This window comes from Serinus canaria, chromosome 1, assembly GCF_022539315.1.
Source record: "Serinus canaria isolate serCan28SL12 chromosome 1, serCan2020, whole genome shotgun sequence".
Lineage (NCBI taxonomy): Eukaryota > Metazoa > Chordata > Aves > Passeriformes > Fringillidae > Serinus > Serinus canaria.
This window is the reverse complement of record NC_066313.1, coordinates 33,690,165-33,711,634: the sequence shown is the minus strand read 5'-3', so window position 1 is coordinate 33,711,634 and position 21,470 is coordinate 33,690,165. Positions and strand designations below refer to the sequence as shown.

Genomic DNA, 21,470 nt, shown 5'->3' with positions numbered 1-21,470 from the left:
GCATCAACTAAAAGAAAAAGAAGATGGACTGACCTCAATTATGACCTTATACTGACTGGTTCACATTCCTCCATAGTTTATTTACCCTGAAGTTCATAAAAACAATGTGGCTTTTCAGTCTAATAGGTTATTTTCAGCTCTAACTAATCAGAGCTCATGACTGGCTTTGGAACTGTAAGAGTAATACAAAAGCTAAGATTGATTATTAGCACCCAAATATGCTAAAGTATAAAGTAATTAAGCCTACCAAAAAAACCAGAAACAATACACCAAAACAAAAACTTCCAACAGGTGAAAGCAGAAGAAAATTGAAGGAAAACAAACAGCACTGAGGATTTTAATAAATCTGTATCTGAATGTCTTTACAAATAAGTAGCTGAAATGAGATTGAAAGTGCAACCCAATACAGCACAAATACAAGAATGTCTGCATTGAAATTCCATAACTTTTCTTTATTCACTGTGATACATTCAAACAAAAGTGCTCCAGATAACATCCATAGAGTAAAGGAAATTAAAACAAAAAGTCAGAAAAAGACCATCAGATACATATGGTGATTATTTATATTTCAAAGCATTAGTAACTGCTTGTATCTGAGTGCACCAAAAACCCACATGAGAGTCCACATTTTTTGTACACTGCTTCTATAAAAATAATAATCATAGGCAGCTCCAGCAAAAATGTTTGTCAGAACTAGAGCCAAAGCCACCACAAAGATAAAGCACCATCAGGCATATGTTTACAAATGCCGTAGTAATTAGTAGAGTGTAAAAAAAGGCTTAGCTGAATTAACATTTCCCTTGTATTGGTATAGCACAGGGAAGCTCTGCTTGGATTCACTCCTTCCCAGCTTTGATATTTCTCACCAGGGATGTGCATTTGCCCCACAACACCAAGCACCATGGGCAGCTTGGGAAGCTTCAGGAGTCAGTGAGTGATGGATGGAAGAGGAACCGGAGCCGGTGTCTATCTTCCTACTTAAAAAAATCATCTTGGCACGGCAGCATGTCCTCAACCATGCCCCTGAAATACAGTGGCACAATCTATCTAGGAAATGCTGTTTTTACAGACCATGTTGATTTCCAAATGCTGTTTGCTGAGCTACAGTATTTGGCTGCACTGGTTTTACCCCAAAAAGACAGCTCCTGTTTTCACAACCAATTCTTCTGTGGTAAAAATATCACTGTTATCTGTAAGAGACAGCAAAGGATCACTTCACAGCAAACCCAGGCTGCGTCCTATAAAGTGGTTCTATTCCAGATGCAGAAATCTTGAACTGTGCATTTGCTAAGATTTATTTGTAACTCAACTGCTAGGTGGGGAGGAATATTCCTATTCCAAAAACACAAGAAATATTAGTCAAGATGCCCAAATTACACTGTCAAAGGCTGACAGACACTTGTAAGTCTAGGGTCCCTCTACATGGTGTACTATTAGGTAGAACAGCAACAATCTTCAACAAACAGGGGGAAAACTCAGGAGAGCCCTGGTCCTGCTCTCTCCTTTACCTGCTCTGCAGGCAGCAATTCAGATAGACAGCAAGACTGAAGAGAGTCTTCCCCTCTGAAAATCTGAGTTACTGACATGAGATTTTCCTTAAAAGACCTAGGCAGGTCATAAACAGAAAAGCCCCTTTCCCCACATGCTTCCTAGTATATTCACAGGGATCCTGCTCCTTCATAGGTCCCAGCTCCTATAAAGATTTAATCCCACGTGCAATTAGTGTTTCTCAAAGCAGAATGTAACGGCACTGATCATATGACCAACATCATCTTCACAGTCAAATCCTTACAACATCAAGGTCTGTCTGCTCAGAAAGCATTTTTCTTAACTGTGTTACTAATAAAGTCTCAAATCACTCAGGCTGAAAGGAAGCTAGAAGTGTTATGTGGTTATTTACCCTTCACGCTATTTGTGTGGCATTCATCTCCCACGGCGCATGCCTTGCCCTTTTCACACTCCCTTTTCTCATGCATGAACACAAAGCTGTAATGTTTGGGTTGCAAACACCATTAAATGCCCCTCTTCAGCCCCCAACAGCATAGAAATATTTTCTTTTAAAAGTTCAGATCAAAGCATTTCTACTAATCCTAGGATTTATTAAAACAAACATTGTAGGCATGAGATAGTCAACAGCGTCCCTTTTACAAGATTCTTTGGAGACGGTTCTGTTTTCATACTGTTTACTGATCCGCCCCTAATTAATCTTCAGTTGCTCAGCTGCAAATTCAGCAAGTCCACCTGCTCCTTCCCCACCCAGCAGACGTTCCTTTCTCCCCAGTTTCAGGCTGTAATGATAGCACCACCCAGTCCCTGTCCTAAGAACAAGGCGGCTGGCTTGAGAAGCTACATATCACCTCTTGATGTTACATGATCACATGCATTTGCAGCACAAAGTCTAGCCTTTCCTCAGATGAGTAACTAAAACCAGTCATTAAGTGCTTTCACGGAGTTTCATTGTCTTTATCCTTCCCTGCAGTCAAGGTAGTTGCCTTTGATCCAGTAACAGATCTGTGCGTATTTGAGGGGTGTAATGCGAACAGCTACATTGAAATCCTGCGGGGTGCCATTCATGTCCACCCACTGATGGCCTGAAAATATACCAATAATTTTACGCTCCCATTTGTGATTCTGCCTCTTCCACATCCTCACATATACCCCAGATCCACTGGCACCCGGCTGGGCATCGCACTGCTGGTACAGCAGGTCGTACGTTTCGTCTTTGACATCACAGAAACGGTAAACCAGGTTTCCCGGACGGTCGTTGTCGTAGCCAGAGAAGTGAATCCTCCCTCCAGGTAAGTGTCTCGCCGGTGGGCTCACGCCTATCTTCATAAACTTTCTTTTATGCGGCTTCTTCAGCTCCAGCAGGGCATAGTCATAATCCATGCCGATGTCATTGGCATTGCCTTTGATCCATCCTTTGGGGACATGTGTCCGTTTCACTCGAATCCACTGGAATTTCATTTTCTCAGGCATTGCCGAGTTGGTGCTATTGGACCCTTTGCCGCCATCTTTCTGTTTGGGCTTTAGGAACCCCACCCGCAGTTTCTGAGCTCCCTTGACGTAACTCTTTCCGTCATGGATGCAATGAGCGGCAGTGAGAACGTGCTTTTCGGCCACCAGCGTCCCCGTGCAACCCGTAGAGAGCTTCACCGACGTGGAGAATGGATAATTCAACAAGAAGTCTTTCCCAAAAATGCTAAACCTGCTGTCATAGCCATAGATCTGCCTCTTAGTTCGAGATCTGCCTCGAGAGCCGTCGCCGCCGTTGCTCAGGATGTATATGCCCACTTCAGTTTCGGTGAGGCTGCCGTTGGCGTACAGGGTTTCGTAGGACAGGTAGTTCTTCACCTCTTCGTAGGTCGGCAGCGGAGAGCTTTTGTGGCATGCTGGGCCACACGGAGACACCACTTCCAGTCTGGCTTCAGCATCAAACTGTGGCTTGTCCAAGTTCAGGGTAGACTGCGGCAGGATAACGGGAACTCTGTAAGACGGCCAAGTTGGCTTCCAGTGAGGACTGGAAGGCATCACATCTTTAGCAGCACACAAAAGGAGGATTAAAGTGGACAAGGCTGCCATTCTGAATCTCGGGCTGTGGAAGGCAAAAACAAATACAGTTATTCACCCAAACCTGTTGCAAGATTATCCTACCTTGCTATGTAGTGGCTTGCTAACCCAGTATAGACGTAATAAGGGTCAAGTGATTTGAATGGAGTTAACTCACATCAAGTAGCTCAGATTTCTTGGTGTCAAACTAATGCCTTAGTCTTGAAACAAGTGTTCCATGTTTACACTGAAATACAGAACAATTAACCCCCAGGTGTGCTGAGCCACCAACCCCCAGCTGGCATCAGTGGGAAGTTAGAGTACTTGTCTTCACGCAGTTTAAAGAAAATTCAGATTCTGTTTAAATCCATTCATCCAGTAAACAGAATTCCTGCAAAGAGTAAATGTGTCTGTCTTCGGCTGCATTAGAACACTCCCTGAAAGCTCTCCCCTACTCTCTGACTTTGCTGAAAGATGTCCTTTAAATCTCTTCACACCATTTGCTGTCTCGGCCAGAGACATCAGGCTGATGGTAGGGACAGGTGGGGAGGGACAAAGAAGGTGACCTGACAGGGGCTGGGCTGCAGGACACGACCACAGGGGAGACTCACTTCCCCTTGCAACTCACGGCAGACAAAGGCTCTGCACCAAGTGGCACTGGCTCTCCCCGAGGCTTACATGAGAAAGGGTGATATGATTACACACAGGCAGCTAATGAAGGAAGATTACAATTCTTGAGGGAATTTTCAGTTAACACACTGGCTTATTGCTTTATAAACTCAATTAATTAGAAATGCAAACCAACCCCCTCTGAGCACAGGGAGGCAAATGTGGCTGTAAATGTGTTTATGAACCGCAGGCAGAGCGCTTGAGACTGCAGAGAACAGCGTGCACTAGCACTGTGTCAAAAAAATGCCTAACTTCAGTTTATTTGAAAATTAGCCATACAGCTGAATCGCTGCAGGAGGCACTGTGCCCTGGGCAAGAAGGCAGGCAGATCTCCCTCACACAAAGATTATTCAAACGAAAGTTCACAGTTACGTTGAGCTTACACATATTTAAAACCCTGCTGAGGTTACACTGATCACAACTGCAGGATCATTCCTGAAATGCCTCAAATGAGTAAACCAAAGCAAATCACACAGGAAATGACCGCAGCTATCTAAGAATAAAAAAGAAAAATCCTTCTCTCCAATGATTTGTGTAGGAATACTCCATCCCTAAATTGCATCAAAAAAGATTTTGAAAGCTACAGGCTGCTGATGTCCAGTGGTGTTCAACTCAAATATTGGGCCCAGATTCTTATATTTTTGGTACCATCCCCTTTGGGAACAGAAGCTCTTTGGGAACAGAAGCTATGACTAAAGCACACAGTGTTTAAAGTATCAATTGACTCATGCAAGATACCAAAAGACTTGAAGTCTAAAAACCAGATGTAGGTGAACAGAACTGATGCTACTGAAATACACAGAGGCTGGTACTGACTCTTTCAGAAGTGACCACACATTCTGTTGGCAGATTTTTTCATTAAGAGGACATCTTTAAAGGAACATACTTTTTTCCTAGGTTAGTCTCCACCAAATGTGATGCTTTATACCTAACAGATGACTCATGCTAGCAAATAAAAGCCATTTTAAACATTAATCAGAATTGCATCATTTTGGATGTCTCAAAAATCAGAAAATACTTGGTATTCAAGGAAAACCAACCGCTCCTCTGACTCCTTCCACAGCAAATTTTAGTATTGGATGTGGCTGCATTTTGCAAGCTACGAAATTAAAGACTTCCAAATTGCTGTAAGGATGGCACAGGGGACACCTGCTGTATTATCACCTCTATTGTAGGACAGTGATTAGGAAGACAGAAAAAAAAAAAGAAGGTAACAGGGACAAATGACACTGCTCCATCCCCACAAAGACAATATATACTGGCATAAGTCAACTGCTAGCTGTCCTGCTTGTGTCAGTGAGGGCTGCAAGCAGCAGTGCTCACTGGTTTCACTGTCAGAAGCTGACAGCAGACTAAATCATGGTTAAGATGTGCATCAGGTAGCTGATCCATCATTAAGAGCACATATTTCTAGGCAGTTTGCCCTCACTGCCCTCAGATTTCTTGACAGATTGCATCTTTCTAAATTGCACCACTCATGCCACTTCTTGGAGCTAAAACCCATCCAGGCTAACTGAGCCTCTGCTGGCCTTTGGCTGGTTTATTTAGCTGGCAGGGGAAAACAGGAGCATCCTGTCAGTTGTTATTTGCACAAGCAGCCAGATTCCCTCGTGCCTGTCAGCACGGCGACTTGATGAAGGGATTGTGTGCCAAACAGCTCCTCTGCTTCCTCCGAGATTATCATCTGGGCTGAGAAGAGAGATTACCTCGCCCTGCAACCTGCCCTCCCTTATCTCCCCACCATCACCACCACAGCACCGCCAGCACTTGGAAGGGCAGCTTCAGACAGCAGAGGGCAGCCGCCCTATGAAGAGAGCAAGACAGGAGATGGGACTCGAGCTGGCCCCAGAAATAAAGGCTTCAGAAGATGGTATTCGTGGTATCTGTGCTGCATTGTGTAAAGTGGTACCTACTCCACTTTACATCTCTGAGCAAGCCTCCCACCCCCCTCCACTGCTGCTTCTGTGCTGTGATCACATTGCAGCTCTAGGGGAAAAAAAAGCCTTTTCAACAGTTACAGAACTTTCCTATTATTTAAAATGTTATTTAAACCTGACAATAAAATACAGTTGTGAGTTGTACCTGTAGAAGCTAAACAGTGCTCATTTACTGAAGTCTTCATAGTTATATTCCATTAGGAGACATAACTAGTACTAAATCAGATCTGGCCAGCAATAAATAGAATAAATATGTCTTACTGATAACAGGATGCAAATTAGCCCACAGTACCTCTTTCTGTGTAGATCCTTCCTCCTAAAAATGAAGGAATTTAAAAAGCAGTCTACATTTAAACACAGACTCTCCAGTAAGGCTCTTCTTTCCTTTTACTTTTTCTTCTCATTTGAAACACAATCAAACAGCTGCAAAAAACCCCAGGGATAAAACTCTCTGTCCTCAGCTACTTACTCATGGGTGACCCTGAGAGATGTTCTCAAACTGAGCAGACTGGGAAGGAGTGAGCACTTCCCTGCACGGCTATCACAGAGCAGCACTGAATGAATTACGATGCGCTGCTCTACTGTAGCTCTGCTTTTCTGTTTCTATTTAAACTGTGTCATAAACTCAATCCACCCTTTGACTCAGCACAAAGCCCTGCTCTGACATCCAGCCTAGGAACCCCCTAGAAGTGGTTTGTACATAATCACACTTGCTAATGGCATTAAAATTGTTTATAGAATGGAAACAGTGACAGCCACCCCGGGGCTCTCCGTGCTGCTGCAACACTTTACAGACACATTTTCCTGCTTGCTGTGGGCATTCACGCCCCAAGATAGATGCTGCTGAAAGAAAACTGCCTTGTTCAGGATGGACATGAATAATTTTCTAATAAGCAATTAATTTTTCTGCAAGACTTCACTACTTCAGGGGTGGTTCTTGTAGTAGATGGTTAAATAACAATAAATCATGGATGATCTAGTATGAAAGACCATGAACCAGTCTCCATTACATTTTGAAATGAAGAAAGTTTTTCCACAGCGCTGGAAGCCAATAAGATTAACATACCAAAAAAAAAAAAAAAAAAAAAAAAAAAAACCAACAAGAGAGAAAACCAAGACAGTGAGGGAGTAAAATCTGCCTCAAACCAAATCATAAAGGAGAACTAAATCACTGTCAGTGCCGTGCCAAAATACCTCTGCTGCTTTTCCTGGTCACAGAACTTGTTAAAACACAGCAAAAATAATGGAGTTGCACTTCAATAACTACAGAAGCCTTCCTGCCATTAAGATCTAACAACTTTATTAGCCTGCCTGAGATGCTGAGGGTGGTGCAAGGGTCACACTGCCTTCCTTACCTGCTAGACTGAGGGCTGTAGAAAGCGATGCCTTGGAAAGCCTGAAACTAACTTTGATACTGTCAGGCCACGGGTGTGTCCATTAACATACACACCGGGCACAGCGGCTCTTTTGGCACGTGTACCAGTGACATGCACACACGGAGAAAAGGGAGCATAGTACGTGCTTCTAGCTAGTCCGATTCCTAGAACTGCCTCCTTTCACCCTCCTTTTTTTTTTCTTTCTCTTTCCCTGCATGTCAAGCGGCTTCGGTATCACGGTACGAGAGCAAACTGCATTACGAGCAGACGGTGAGGGTCAGTTTGAATAAGCTGTAAGCTGTAGGAAGGACCTGCATCCCCAGGGCTCCCAAACCCTGTGACAGAGGGCTTGGGTTCCCAAACCGAGTGACGGGGCAGCTGCACAAGCTGGGTCCCGGTGGGACCGCACCAGTACCTCGGACCTTCCTCGGGGCAGAAGGCAAAAAACAACTTCCCCAGGCTCCAGCAGCCGCTTCACTGAACAGTTCCGAGTCACGTACGTCTTAAAAGGCCACCCCAAAAATACTAATATACTCAAACACAGCGACGAATCCAAGTACAGCACCGCAGCGGAGCGCTACCTTCAGACACCTCCAAAGCACGAAAAAGCAGCAAAGGCGGCTTTCATCCCAGCTGTTCCCTCAGCCGCCGTCCTTTCAGAGTTGGTGCCCGGCAGCGGCTGACCCGCAGCGGGGACCGGCGGGCAGCAGCCGCGCTCGCCCTTTTGTCGCCGGCGCCGCCGGGGAGGCGGCGCCCGGTGCGCTCCGGTGCATGCGAGCGGGGTTAAACATTAAGCCCTGTGCGGAGGGAGCGCTCGCCCCGGGCCGGGACAGCCGCTCCCACCGCCCGGTGTCCCGCACGGCCGGGCGCCGCGGGCAGGTGAGGCACTGCCCGGGGCAGCGTAGAGCGAGCCCGGCGCTCGCCATCCTCCCGCAGCCCCTTTGTCCCCCGGGGCGACCCGCACCCCGCGGCGCTCTCCCTGCCGGCGGGGCCCGCTACCTACCGGCTCCCCGCAGCGGCGGCGGCGGCTCCGGCAGCGGCTCAGGCAGGTGGCGGGGCCCGTGCCGGTCCCATCTCTCCCGCCGCCTCCGCGGGGCTCGGGAGCGCCTCCCCTCCCTCCCGCCGGGCGCCGGCCCTCGGCGGCGCGCTCGGAGCGGAGCGGGGCGGGGCGGGGCGGGGCGGGGCGGAGCGGCGCCTCCCGCAGGTGGATCCCGCCGCTGGATCCCGCCGCCGCCCGCCCCGCCCCGCATCGCCGCCCGCCGGCATCGCCGCCCGCCCGCGGGGCCCCGCCGCCGCCGCCCCTCCCCTGCCCGGCCCGGGCCGTCCCTCCCCGCAGTATGCCCATCGGGCCGCCGCCCCAGTGCAGCGTCACCCCCCCCCCCCCCACCTTTTAATCCTTTACTGCATTTCCATTTATTTCACGAGGAAAAATATTGGGGGTTTTGCCCAAGCTTGTTCTGACACTACGGGCGGCTCAGGGGCTGCCGTCTCGGTGCGAGATTTTGGGGTGCAGCCCATGGCACTTCTGCAGCCCCGAGGGCAACAGGTTCTTTGTCCCAGTGTCTGAGTCCCCAGATCCTTTTTCAGAGGGTTCCTGGGAGCGGGTTGAGCGCCCTCGGACCTTCCTGCCTCCGCAGGGCATCAGCTCCAGGAGCTCTGCGGTCACTCACCCGTGTTGCCTCATCAAGCGGACATTTAAACTTAATTGTCCGACACATTGTTCGCATGGGTTTTAATTACTCATCCTTCTTGAAGCCTTATAATGATATCTGGCAAGAAAAGGGGAAACCAGAGCCAAGAAGGCAAAAATCCTGCAATGTTTTAACTCCACAAGATAAAGTCACCCAAAAAAAGTTTATTCAAAATTCCCAGCTGATCACCGTTATTCCAGAAGGAAAATACAAATTTCATAGGAGTCAATTTATTTGCAGTCTTCTACTGACCTTTTCAAGCCACTGCTGCCCTTACAAAGGGTGAGGAGAGCCTGAAGCAAAAGAAAACCTTTGCCTCACCCATAGACAATCTGTGAAGAGCTGAAATACGACAGGATCTTACATTCTCAGACGTGATTTTTCTAATTTGCATCTGCTTGGTCCTAGCACCATCCCCATCTGGGTCTACAGAAAGATTTTACCAAATGAATGAAAAAAGCACGTACTAAATAATAATAATAAAAAAAAGTAGCTGCTCAGACAGCCAGAGAATACAACTGGTGTTGGAGAAGGGCTGGTGACACCAGTGCAGCTACTCTTGGGCCATGAGGGAGTGACCATGCAAGAGTGAGGCAGATCCCTGGAGTATCAGCAGACAAAGCAGCAGACAAGTCAGGCTCTGTCTGCAATGCCATACTAACCATAGATCCCGTCCTAAGGTGACCCTATCACATCTGACAAGATGTGCAGGCTCAGAAGTTTTGCCCTGTACACACACATCTACTGATTGCCCATGTCTCATAGGGGTGGAATTACTGTGAGGTTTGGTTAGAGTGGGTCTCAGGGCTGCAGCAGGGGTCCAGGTGGGGTCTTGCTTCCCATGGACATGCAGTCTCTTGTGTCACAGCTGCCATACATGCTCCAGGGCCTTCCAGACACAAATTCAAATAGATGCTATCCTAAATGATATGATGCTGATGGAAGTTTTTAGAGCAGACAGGGGGACAGAGATACAGAGATGCTAAGATGTATACAGTGGGACTCACCTCACTCAGTTGTAGGGGTCTGGGATGCCCTAGGCTATCCATGATACAATACAGGACTGCAAACCTTCTATGCCTGAAGCAGCAGCTTCAGTGGACATTGTCCTTGCCTGTGGCAGGGTGTTTGTAACTAGGAGATCTCTGAGATCACTTCCAACCCAAACCATCCTGTGATGATGTGATTCCATGAAGTGTGTCTCTATGCACAACACAGGTGGATGAATAAGAACCACAAGGCTTGGTGTCTACAGGTCCCCTCCTGAGAAAGAAACCTTAAAGAAAGTGTTGGGTGAAATTGTCATGACAAAAGGAGTAGAGAAGAATGTTTAGTTTGAAATTTAGTTGACACATTTTGTTGTCATAAAAACTTCAGATTTCTATTAGTTTTAGTGTATACAGTAAACCATAAGCTCAGAAAAGACAGTTTGTATGGCTTCTCTTTAGAAATAATGAACTACTGTCCTGTTCCATTGAGCATCTATAGACAAAATTTTCTGGTTTAACTTTTTAATTCAAAAGAGGAAAAAATACCAGATATAGATTTCTTTTTCCCCTATGTGTACAACTCTTAAGAAACAAGAGCTCTGGTAAAACTGGGCAGCACAAGTTTTTATTTTTTAAAGAGAGTGAAGACCAAGATCTGAATGTTGCTGTGAGCCATTGTTGAGGCAGAGAGCAGTAAGTGGCAAATACAGAAGGGTGAAGAGGTTATAGCTGTACTATACTGTCAAGTGATAACACACACGCTGACTTTTCAGCACCCTGTGAGTAAGCTGAAAATGAAACAGTCTACAGGTGGGAGCCCTAATGAATGGCACTGTCAGGAGATAACTTCTCATGGTTGAAGAAATCTTTTATTCTGCAGGGAAGTGAAGTAACCTGGCATCACGGTCCTGTGCCAGATTCTGCTGCAGACAATGAAGTGATTTCAGAGGCCACTGAGTCTGGAAGGAAGAATGACAACCCACAGTTGGCTCAAATCAGTCTTCCCATTGCTCACTCTCCAGCCAGCTCCCTCTACTTTCCCTGGGACACAGACCCCTCCTCACTGATGCCCTGTTTCCTGAAATGCTTTTTAACTATCAGAGAAAGTTAAAGGTGAAGACACTTTCTATCCCTTTAAAAAAAGTCTATTTTGAAGGCAAGAATGATGCAGACTTGGACTCTGGAGAAGAAAGTACTTCTCTCATCCCCACCCCTACTTCAGTTCAGTATTTCGGGAAGGCTTTGGTGCCACAGTTCCCAAATCTGTGCAGCAAGTGTGAGAGCATATCCTATCTCAATGAAAGATTATGATGACAATTACACTGGTGACTCTCCCATGACTGGGCACTGTGCTGATGGGAAGGGGAAGGCCAGACATTCACCTCAAATGAGCTGCACCACGAGATGAGAACCATTAGGAGAGAAGGAACTCTTCCTTGGGTTTTTCAAGACTGTAGATGCAAGGGTGGTGGGGAAGGTACTTATTCCTAGTTCCCAGAAGCTAAATGTTCTTACCGTCAGCTCTGAAAGGAAGCATGCCTGGACTGGGAATCTGAGTTGCTTAGTTTATGGAAAAGATTGCCAAGTGGGAAAACTGACAGCTGAATGTATACAATATCCTTCCTGTGTTGGCAAAAATCTTGTCATCAGCAAGTGACACTGTGGAGCAGCATGGAGGAGGGTCCTAGCCTTGCAGGGGACTCCACTGATGAATAAAGTCAGCTAGAAGCTAGTTGTGACCTCTCTAGGTTCCTTTGGTGAGCCTTAAGGGGCTACCTCAGAAGGCAAACAATCACATGCTAAAATAGGATGTTAGTTAGGCCGGACAATCCTTCCTTAAAAGAACTCCTTTTATTCTGCTGTCTATCAGGAGATGTTAAATCTAACTTTTTGGTGCCTACAGTTACATAAAGTGAAGCCCACTCAGTGTGTCCTTCTTCTTCCTGGATGGATAGGGATATTTGAGCATCTAGTTGCAATTCACTCAGACAGGGGAAGGTTTCTACTGCACCTGCAGATACAACTGCAAACAAAAGGCTTTGTCTGAGAAAACTCAAGCTTTACAGAATGTTTCTTAGTCTATTGGAAAACTAATCTGCTGCTATATGGGAAACACAAGAGGTAACGTTGGACTGAAAATACAATACGTTTAGGAATGATTTTGTAGCTGTTTTTTCCCCCTCCAGAATTTTCAGCTTAAAGGCTTAATGGGATTATCCATATCTGTCAGACATGACATGGCATTCTCTAAGTAGAGTACATTATGTAGATAGTTTTGATCAAACTATGAGGTGCATAGAAAGAATAAAAAGAGGATTAATATTTTGAACTCAGCTTGTTTCAAAATTCACAGCTATATGTATAATATACACTCAACTACTGAGAATTCCTACTATTCATGTTATTGGAAACACTTCTGATGAGTGATATTTAAACTAACAGTACCTCTTTAATTTCATGATAGTGAAAACTTGTTGAAACAAAACAGGCATCTGGATTTGCTCCAACAAGACTGAGATTCTTTTAAGACTCTGCATCCTCACCATTTGAATAAACAGCATATCACTACAGTGAAGTAATTCCAAAATGACACCTTAAAAATAAAACCTCCACCGCAACTGCTCTCTCTGAGAACTTCAGGAATTTCCTGAAAAACGGGGTCTTTAGTGTTATGCAAAATTGGATTGAATTCATCACTACTGTTTTTGTTTCCTTGCCAGGCTGTGTCTATCTGCTGGGTTCACATTCTGCCGGTGGTGTCACTGCTCTGTCTGGTGGCTTTGAATCCACTAAAGTGCTCATTTAAGAATAATGAGCTGCAACATTTTCTAAGTGCTGTATGTGACCATGAAGCTACTGTATAATCACAAGGTTCTTGAGGATATTAGTAGACAAATTTGTCAGCTCCTGTTGGAGATAATACTCACTCCATGCCCAGCTTGTTTTAAGAGAATCCCATATTCAATATACATGGCAAAACAGAAGGTTCTCCCCACAGTGAGAGCCCACCCTGCAGGGCAGGGAAAGGCCTTTCCTGTCCCATTGTACAGCCAGATTTGGTGGCATTTCCAGGGAGATGCTTGAGCTCATACTCATTTTGATGCCTGGATGTCTTGCAGCAGCACGAAGGCACCTTGAAGTTAGCAGTGTGACTCTGAAGGACCTCACCATGTTTCAGACTGTGTTTTAGCCATGGTCTAAACAAGGTGGTGTTCTTGTGAGGATCATCCTGCAGTGGATGTAGGCCCTGTGGGGACAACAAAATCCAGTCTATCTCCCCATCTTAGGAAGGCAAAGAAAAAGGAGAGCTAACCAGGGACTGGGACTATTTTTTTTATTAGTGGTTCTGTCTCAATTTCTTGGTCAAATAAGCTTTTGCTGGTAGAATTTCTGTGAGCCAACATAATGTCCCATGGATCGGTGCTTTTAAGGGAATGAACATGAAGCCCAAGGCACACAGGAGGGCTGTTTAGCCATCAAAGCCAGCACATGGGGCCATCTGTGAGGGGCTTCTGTTGTGAAAAATGAAGAGGAATCATAGTAGAACGAGGATAGGTCAGTTATTTTTAGCTTGGGAACAAGCAAGCAAGATCAGCCTTGGCTAGTTTTAGCCATCTAGAAATTATGTCAATAGCCTAGGGAAGGCTGTCTTTAGGCAGAGGAGAGAATGCAATCCAGCCCACCCATGTCAGATGCTGATTTTATTATGGAATTACAGTCTGGAATTATTTTCTCCTGGGCATCAATAGAAGCAGCCTAGACAGCTTGTGTGGAGTGGACATGCTCCTCACCAGAGAGTTGCTCTTGGGTGGCTCTTGTTCACATCTTGTCAAGATGAGCTTGGGTTGTTTTCCAAATCTGTTGTGTCCAGCTACGAAAAGAATGATGATTTTTCTCCCAAAGAGGTAGCCTCTTAAACTAACCTATGATCCTTTTCTTTCCTGTGGGACAGATGACATCTTTCATCTGCAATGTACTAATTGCAATTTTTTCCCTCTCAGCTGTGACTGCAGCTGCAGGACTGTATTTAGGTCGGGCTACCTAGCTCCATGTGAGACATAGACAGATTGGAGGTAAATAAGAAAGAAAGAAAGTACATTAAAGGTGAATAAAGAAAACTTGCATAGTTTATGATAGGATCTAAGAGTCTGCACTTGCAGTGCAGGGTGTGTAGGACCCTAAGGAAGAATTATTTCACATGACACTACGGAGTATAATGACAAGACTTTCATGCAGTGAGATTAGAAAAGATGTATTTGGGCTAAACCTCACCAGAAAAATTGCTGACTGTGAACTGGTTGTGAAATAGTATCCCAGGGGATTTCTGCCCCCTGGATATATAAACTGTGTGAGGCAAAACATCAGGAAGGGGAAGCTATGCTGAATATCATGTAGCAGCTTAGGCAATACAATAGATCTTTCCCAGCACTAATTACTACAATCTACAGATCAAAGCCTGGAAGATAGGCAAACCATTTGATGATATGTCTTGCAGAGACATATCCCATGAAAAATATTTATAGCAAGTCTTATAACTTATTTGTGACACAGTTTGCCTTTGAGTGCATTTCAAAGCTCAAAGATGAATATATAAAATGTGCTGCTCCATTCAATGAACCAGGTACTTACATGGTGGTCCATTAACATTTCCTCTCTGTCTCCAAAATGTCAAATATATGCACCCAGCCTGTACTCTTTCATCTAGCCTGGGTTCCCTTTAAAACCAAGGAGAGAGATTTAAGTGGAAGTATTTAGTTTTTAATTACATGTATACAGCCTCCCACAAGACAAATGTATACAGCCTCCCACAAGACAAATCAGATAAAGATACAGACACTATGAATCTGAGACTGGGGACCAGGTTTGGACCAGGAGCTGAGTCGTGCGTCAAACCTGTAAATATCATTTAGAATTCATACTACTTTTTAAATCTCATTGAAACTACAAACTAAGACAAGCAGAGTATAGGTATCTACCTGAATTTATCAATAGCCTAAGACAGTAAGTCTGAGAGGCATCCTGAAGAACTCCATGGCAACACTACATGGCCACTTTGGCAGGAAGCTTCCTGGGACAGAAAAGGAGTGAGCAGCATACCCAACAAAGACATCCACACAGATACACCTGGAATGTCAGTTTAGCTGCTCTCAGGAGAAATAAAGGTCCCTGAACTGCCCTCACCCTAGTCTGTTAGTAGGAAGATCCCGTATAACTACTGATTGGAGTAGTGGGACCTGGGCAATGAGGAAAGACCAGCAGTACCTTAAGTGATGTAAAACACTTTGGTGTTTCACTTAATAGTCAAGTTACCCACACAAATAGGGTTTTGTAGCGGGGATGAAGCCCTCAGATCCAGCCTGACTTCCTGCATTACCCATGCAGTTCTCTGTCCCTGGCTGCTAATCTTGCTTGAGCTAGAAAGATATTTTGCAGAACAGTGAGTCTTGAGCTAAAAATTATCACAGTGTAGGTGTACATTACAGCCTTTAGTTCATCATTGTCTAGTTATTTCTATTTATATTTCAGCTGTTTAGCAAGATATGTTAAGGTCAAAGACCCTAAAAGTCCTAGCGTACTATAGTGTCCTATATATACACTGTATCAGTATATACATATATATATATATATATACACATACTGTTATTCTAAAACCTGCACTTACATCAAAAGCTGAATTATACTTTGACAAAATCTGTTTCCATAAATCTTAATTATATAATTTTGATCATTTGTGAAATATATTGTCAATCTGATTATGTGATCTGAGATTGAAATAAAGTAAAAAAAGCCCACAGTTATTGGGGTCATTCCGTATATCTTATGCAAATACTCATATCACCCTCACTTTCTGCCAAACTTTTACAGTTTTTCATCTGGTTTAGGACTAACTGAAAATTGACAGAAATGGTCAAGTGATCTTGAAAGGTTTCTGGAAACTCCTGATATAAAAATTCCAAATTTTAGAAATGGCTGTGAACAACAATATTTAATTCTTGGAGCTATGCCTTTGTTACCTGGTAAGGTTAACATTTATTTTCTGTGTTGATTTTCAATCTAGGTAACTGCTGTAATAATAGATCATTCAGCCAAAGTCATTTTGCCTATACAGTGCAGAAAGATGTTTTAGGTAGGTGCTTATCCTGTGGCTCAAGAACATTTGAGATGAATGGTCTCCCTTACCAGTGACAGCAAGAGGTGATGCCCTTTATTGATGTACAGTTTCTGTTATTTTGAGGTCACTACTATCACTATTTGCTGTTTGAGTTATAGAGAGTGATTTAAATTGTCTGGTCACAGAAATCCTGCCACTAAATTTGGTATCTGTTGGGTCAAACTGGTGTTTATTAGTGGCCAGGCAAATTCTTTTTGCTTATTTTCCAGACTGAGTACTAGCTTAAGTAAATAAAATGTTTTCTTCATTGCAAGTCTCTTGGTTGCTTTGCTGATTCCTTTCATAGTGTTTTAAATTTGTGCTAATGAGTGCTTTTGCTCTACTTTCTTTCTGCTCTTTTCTATCAGCTTAATGCCTCAGCCTGATCCCAGAGAAGTCTATATGTCTCTCTCTTGATTTGGAGCCCATATAATGAAGCTGAGCCTTAGATTTCCCTTTTAAGTCCTATAAACATCCTCTCTTGCAGAATATTCAGCAAGGACCCTCCTCTGCCTTTGAATAGGTTGTGACTTCTTGTACAGAACATGTGTATAGCCTCACAGGTTAAGACTTCCACAGTGATCTTTCCTATATTCTTTGTGTTTTTTTCTAATCATTTTGTGTGTAGGTGGCTGAAGAAACAATTAATTCCAAGTTCAGTGATTATGTGCAAGACTGGTTTGATTCTGCTCTCAAAGACAAGTGAAAAACAATAATAGACTCTAAAAATTATTTGAGCTGGAAGGGATCTTAAAAGCCATCTGGTTCCAATCCCCCTACCATGAGCTAGACCTTCCACTAGACCAGGCTGCTACATCCAACCTGACCTTGAATGCTTCCAGGGATGGGGCATCCACAATTTCTCTGGGCAAGCTGTGCCAGTGACTTGCACCCTCACAGTAATGAATCTCTTCCTTCTATCTAATCTAAACCTTCTTTCTTCCATTTTAAAGCCATTCCCCCTTGTCCTGTCACTACATGCTCTTGTAAAAAGTCCCTCCTCAGTTTTCTTGCAGGCCCCTTTCAGGCACTGGAAGGTCACAAGAAGGTCACCCCCTAAACAACCCCATTTCTGTCAGCCTTTACTCAGAGTAGAGGGGTTCCTTCCCTCTAATAATTTCTGTGTCTCTCTGACAGGTCCATGTCTTTCTTGTGCTGAGGAGCCCAGAGCAGGATGCAGCACTGGTGGACTCCCAGGAGGGCAAAGCAGAAGGGTGTGATCACCTACCTTGACCTGCTGGCCACGCTGCCTCTGATGCAGCCCTGGGTACATTTGGCTTTGCAGGCAGTAAGAGCACATTGCCAGCTCGTGTCCGGCCTGCCAGGAAAACAAGCAACCTTTGTTTCTCACTTTCTTTCAACATCTAATCAAAAATGTTTTCCTGCATATTTTTGTATGTTGTTTACCATATTTTATTTATTTAGTTACCATGTGAAAGCTGGCTTGACAGATCTATGGCATTCAGAATGTTATTTCCTTGAGAATCTACTCAAGTTCCTTACTCTCATTGAAGACATGGGTTGGATAAATTAATTAATTAGGGCAAAATATAAGAATTTGTGATGTGCAGGATATTGATTTAGATAATAGTATTTATCTTTTACTCTATCAATCTGAAACTAGAAAAGGCATGGATTATAATAAACATAAAGTCCTAATACAAAAAGTACTACCTGCACGCATAAGTAAGGGTACACTAACTTTACTGATTTGGAGACACATCATTAATGTATTTGAAAATAAATACTTCACAAGCACTTGTTTAAATATTTCCTGCATTGCCAGCATGAAGGAATAAGGATACAATTCTCCATTGTACTGCAACAGGCATGATTATAAATGGAAAGGCAGTTTTAAAATAACAAATTCTCTATTATGTTTCATTAAAAGCCAGCTGTTTGCTACCAGCAGTGAACACAGAAGGGTCTGTGACAGCAACACTCCAAGTTATACTTTGTCTAAGTGTGCACTGCTTATAGTGTTGGTAGTATATGCTGGTAGTGCTGACCTCTTCCATTATATGATTTTCAAACAAACTCTCTTTTACCCTTGCTGTAAAGCTAAGTACATTTTTTTTTTCAAAGTTCCCAGTAAATAATCTCCAAATCTCCATTTACAAAATTAGAACGGAGCAGAAATTCCTAACTGAGGCTTTGGGTCCGGACAAACGGTCGCGAATGTTTAAATATTTGACTGGAGAAAAGCCAAATTTTGAATGTCATGGAGAGCAGCCAGTGCCAAGCATCCAATTCTTCTGCAGGACCAGAATGTTGGAGCTGGAGCTAATTGTTTACCCAGCCTGTCTGCCCGGGCAAACAAGCTCCTGGAGTCTCATTGCTGCGAGTCTGCTCACAGGATCCCCATCGCTCAGCCTTTGTGTACTTATTAGGCTGGCAATAAAGAACGGCACCCAGGCAAAGATGGGACATGCCAGGCCTGGCCAGGATGAAATCCGTGTGTCAGGAGTGCTCTTGTTCTGGATGTGAATATGGAGCTTCTGTTGTGAGGGCAGAGGGGTGGCAGAAGGAGGGTGAGGTGGAGTTGAATCCCCTGTACTCCACTCGCTGGGGAAAGCTGACAGCTGACTGAGCCCTGATTAGGACCTGTCAACCTGCAGGCAGTATTCTCATTGAAATAAATAAGAGATTTATTTCAATGAGAAATAGGAACAGATTAGGAACAGTATTGTATTATGTTGGTTCATATATTATTTGTATTTCTCTGGAATCCACAAGTCTTAACTCTGTTTGGAACTGCACTGTGCTATACATTATAAAACTTAAAGAAAAAAGATGCTTTCTTACCCTATTTGCAAGCACGATAGGAAAAATATCTATAGTCTAGATAGTCTAATTAGTCTATCTGTCTAATTTTGCATACTGTGTAACTGGTACAACCTAGAATAGAGCCAGAACTTCCTTTCAGTAGGTAATATTACTCTAATTTAATTGTGCTTCTCAGCTACATTCCTAACATTAGGACTTGACTCGCTTTTGGATTTCATATTCTTCCACTTTCCATATTCCTCATAGTAGTTTCAGGAGACTGTCACATTCTGTAGTACAACCCCCTGTGTCATTCAGTGAAGAAGAGAACTTTTAAATTGTCTCTAATGTGCTTGAGGAGATAACAATAAATTTTTGGAACTGATTTTCTTATTTCTTGGAAGTGTTTGAGAAACGGAAAGCAAAAGAAGTGTGGAGCTGGAAAACAGCAGCTTTTGAGGTTGAACTGTTCCTCTCATGGAAATTTATCTGGGGATCTGTTTGTTTCCTCGTGGTGGTTAATTAATGTCATAGTTTGACAGAGATCACAAAGTGTGGGAACTGAAGAGAGACTCTGAGTTTAGGAAACAAGCTCTGTGATTTCCCTGGAGATCAGTGATGTACCCCTAGTGCATCAGAGTCCTGCTCCTTTAGCGTGCAGTGGTGCCTGTGCTGCAGCAAGGGGACCCCCAGGCCCTCCTCACTCACTCACTTTCTGGCCTTTCTGCTGAGATGATTGATAAATATGTTTAAAAGTTGTGCTGTTGGAAGATTAATTTATATTACAAGCTTGTGTCTCCAAATTGCCAGCTGGCAGTGACTCTGGCTGCTGCTGCCTTGGACCTGATTGGAATGCCTGACAAAAGGGGAAAGCTCCATGTGCCATTGTCTGTCTCCATGAAAAAGCTCCTCTGGCTCTTTTCTAGCCTGATGAGGAAGACTTTAAAGTGGGTTCATCTGTGGAAGGAGATGAAATCACAGAGGGAGCAGGGCATTGGGGAGGTCCTTATGTTCCCCAGAAGCAAAAGACATCCTGGGGAGTTCCTGAACACGAATACACCACCTGGGAAATAAACAGGAGGCAACTGGAGGACTGTGCAGCTGAGGAACTATGCCATCACTGCTGTTACAGAGGTGTGGTGGGATGTTTGCGTGGCTATAGTGCAGAGATGTACCCAGGTGGAGCTGTAACATGCATCTCACTCTTCAGGAAGCACAAGGAAGATGGGAAGAAGGCTGTGCTCATTGTCAAGGAGAGCTCTAATGTGTGGGATGACTAGATATCTCCAGAGGTCCATTCAAAGGTAAATTTCTCTACAATTCCCCATGATGCATTTTTCTTGGAGGATTATTCCTTAGCATCATAGATCCCTCTTCAGGAGCCCAGCCTACATTGCCCATTTTCCCTTGTCACAGTTTTTCCCCACTGCATTCTGCTAGAAGACATTTTTCCCTCTTGGTCTCTTGCCAGAATTGGTGATAAAACTGGAATTATGAAGACACTTTGCCAAGAAGACAAGTTTCTGACATCCTCTGTTGAAAAATCACTTGTGTCTGGGAATATTGACCAGGATTTAGTTCTCACTTTGTAATCTCGCATTCAGCTGTTTCTTGCAAGCTTTGGGTTTCTCGAGGAAAACAGAGCAACCTAAGAAACAGCAATAAATGCTGAAGAAGAGAAGAAGTAGGACTGGTCTTCTGATCTAGAAGTAGACATTTTAGTACTTCAAAATATTAGAAGCCCAAAAGTCTGTTAGGGTGCAGTCACAACAAGAACTTAAAGATATGGATCTCATGAAGGGATGGACTGGGATAGAAGGTACTGAGAGAGAGCAATGGGATAAACAGCTGAAGTTACACCTGTACTGACAGCTCCATGCTGCTTTACCCTTAACTTGACTTTCCTTGAAATGCTCAATGGCATTTTTTCTCTCCCAGTCCTTCCTTCATGTCTCCTCTGGCCTTCTGGCCTCAGCTCTGGAGCCATCAGAAGAGGGAGCTTTTGCCCCTGCTGCCCAGAATCCTGCAATCATTCCCAGGCCCAGCTGCAGGCAGCAGCATTTTCTGTTGTCTTAGCAAATAGTAACCTGGAATAATAATTCATGTTGAAAGCAGCTTTGCAAACCATTATTTGACGGATCACTACAATCAGAGCCGTAGCATAAAGACATGCCTTGTGAAATTTTGAAAGCTCATATTTAACCTTTTTCTTAAAGCCTTTCAGAAACTACTCTAACCAGTCACTTTGCCTATTCAATTATATTAATTTACAGCAGATGAAAACTTATGTTCAAGGATAAAAGCAGTTAAATGTTTTTTTAAATTGTGGTTTCAATGCAGTG

General features: G+C 44.0%; 1 protein-coding gene across 2 annotated transcripts; it reads right to left on the bottom strand.

Annotated features, from left to right (window-relative positions):
* Positions 1–431: 431 nt before the first annotated feature.
* Positions 432–8,636, bottom strand: PRSS23 (serine protease 23). Of its 2 annotated transcripts, none has more exons than XM_030235035.2 (2): positions 8,535–8,636; positions 432–3,595 (listed from the first exon to the last, which is right to left on the bottom strand). In XM_030235035.2, the coding sequence occupies exon 2, from the start codon at positions 3,580–3,582 to the stop codon at positions 2,464–2,466; it is 1,119 nt and encodes a 372-aa protein (XP_030090895.1). In that variant the 5' UTR covers positions 3,583–3,595; positions 8,535–8,636; the 3' UTR covers positions 432–2,463. The 2 variants fall into 2 exon arrangements, with proteins under 2 accessions (XP_030090895.1, XP_009100983.1); XM_009102735.4 differs by lacking the exon at positions 8,535–8,636 and adding an exon at positions 8,113–8,130.
* Between the last annotated feature and the right edge of the window lie 12,834 nt (positions 8,637–21,470).

What these genes read in the sequence shown, in the direction of transcription:
- PRSS23 (XM_030235035.2), bottom strand. Translation starts at nt 3,582, where the DNA reads ATGGCAGCCTTGTCCACTTTAATCCTCCTTTTGTGTGCTGCTAAAGAT.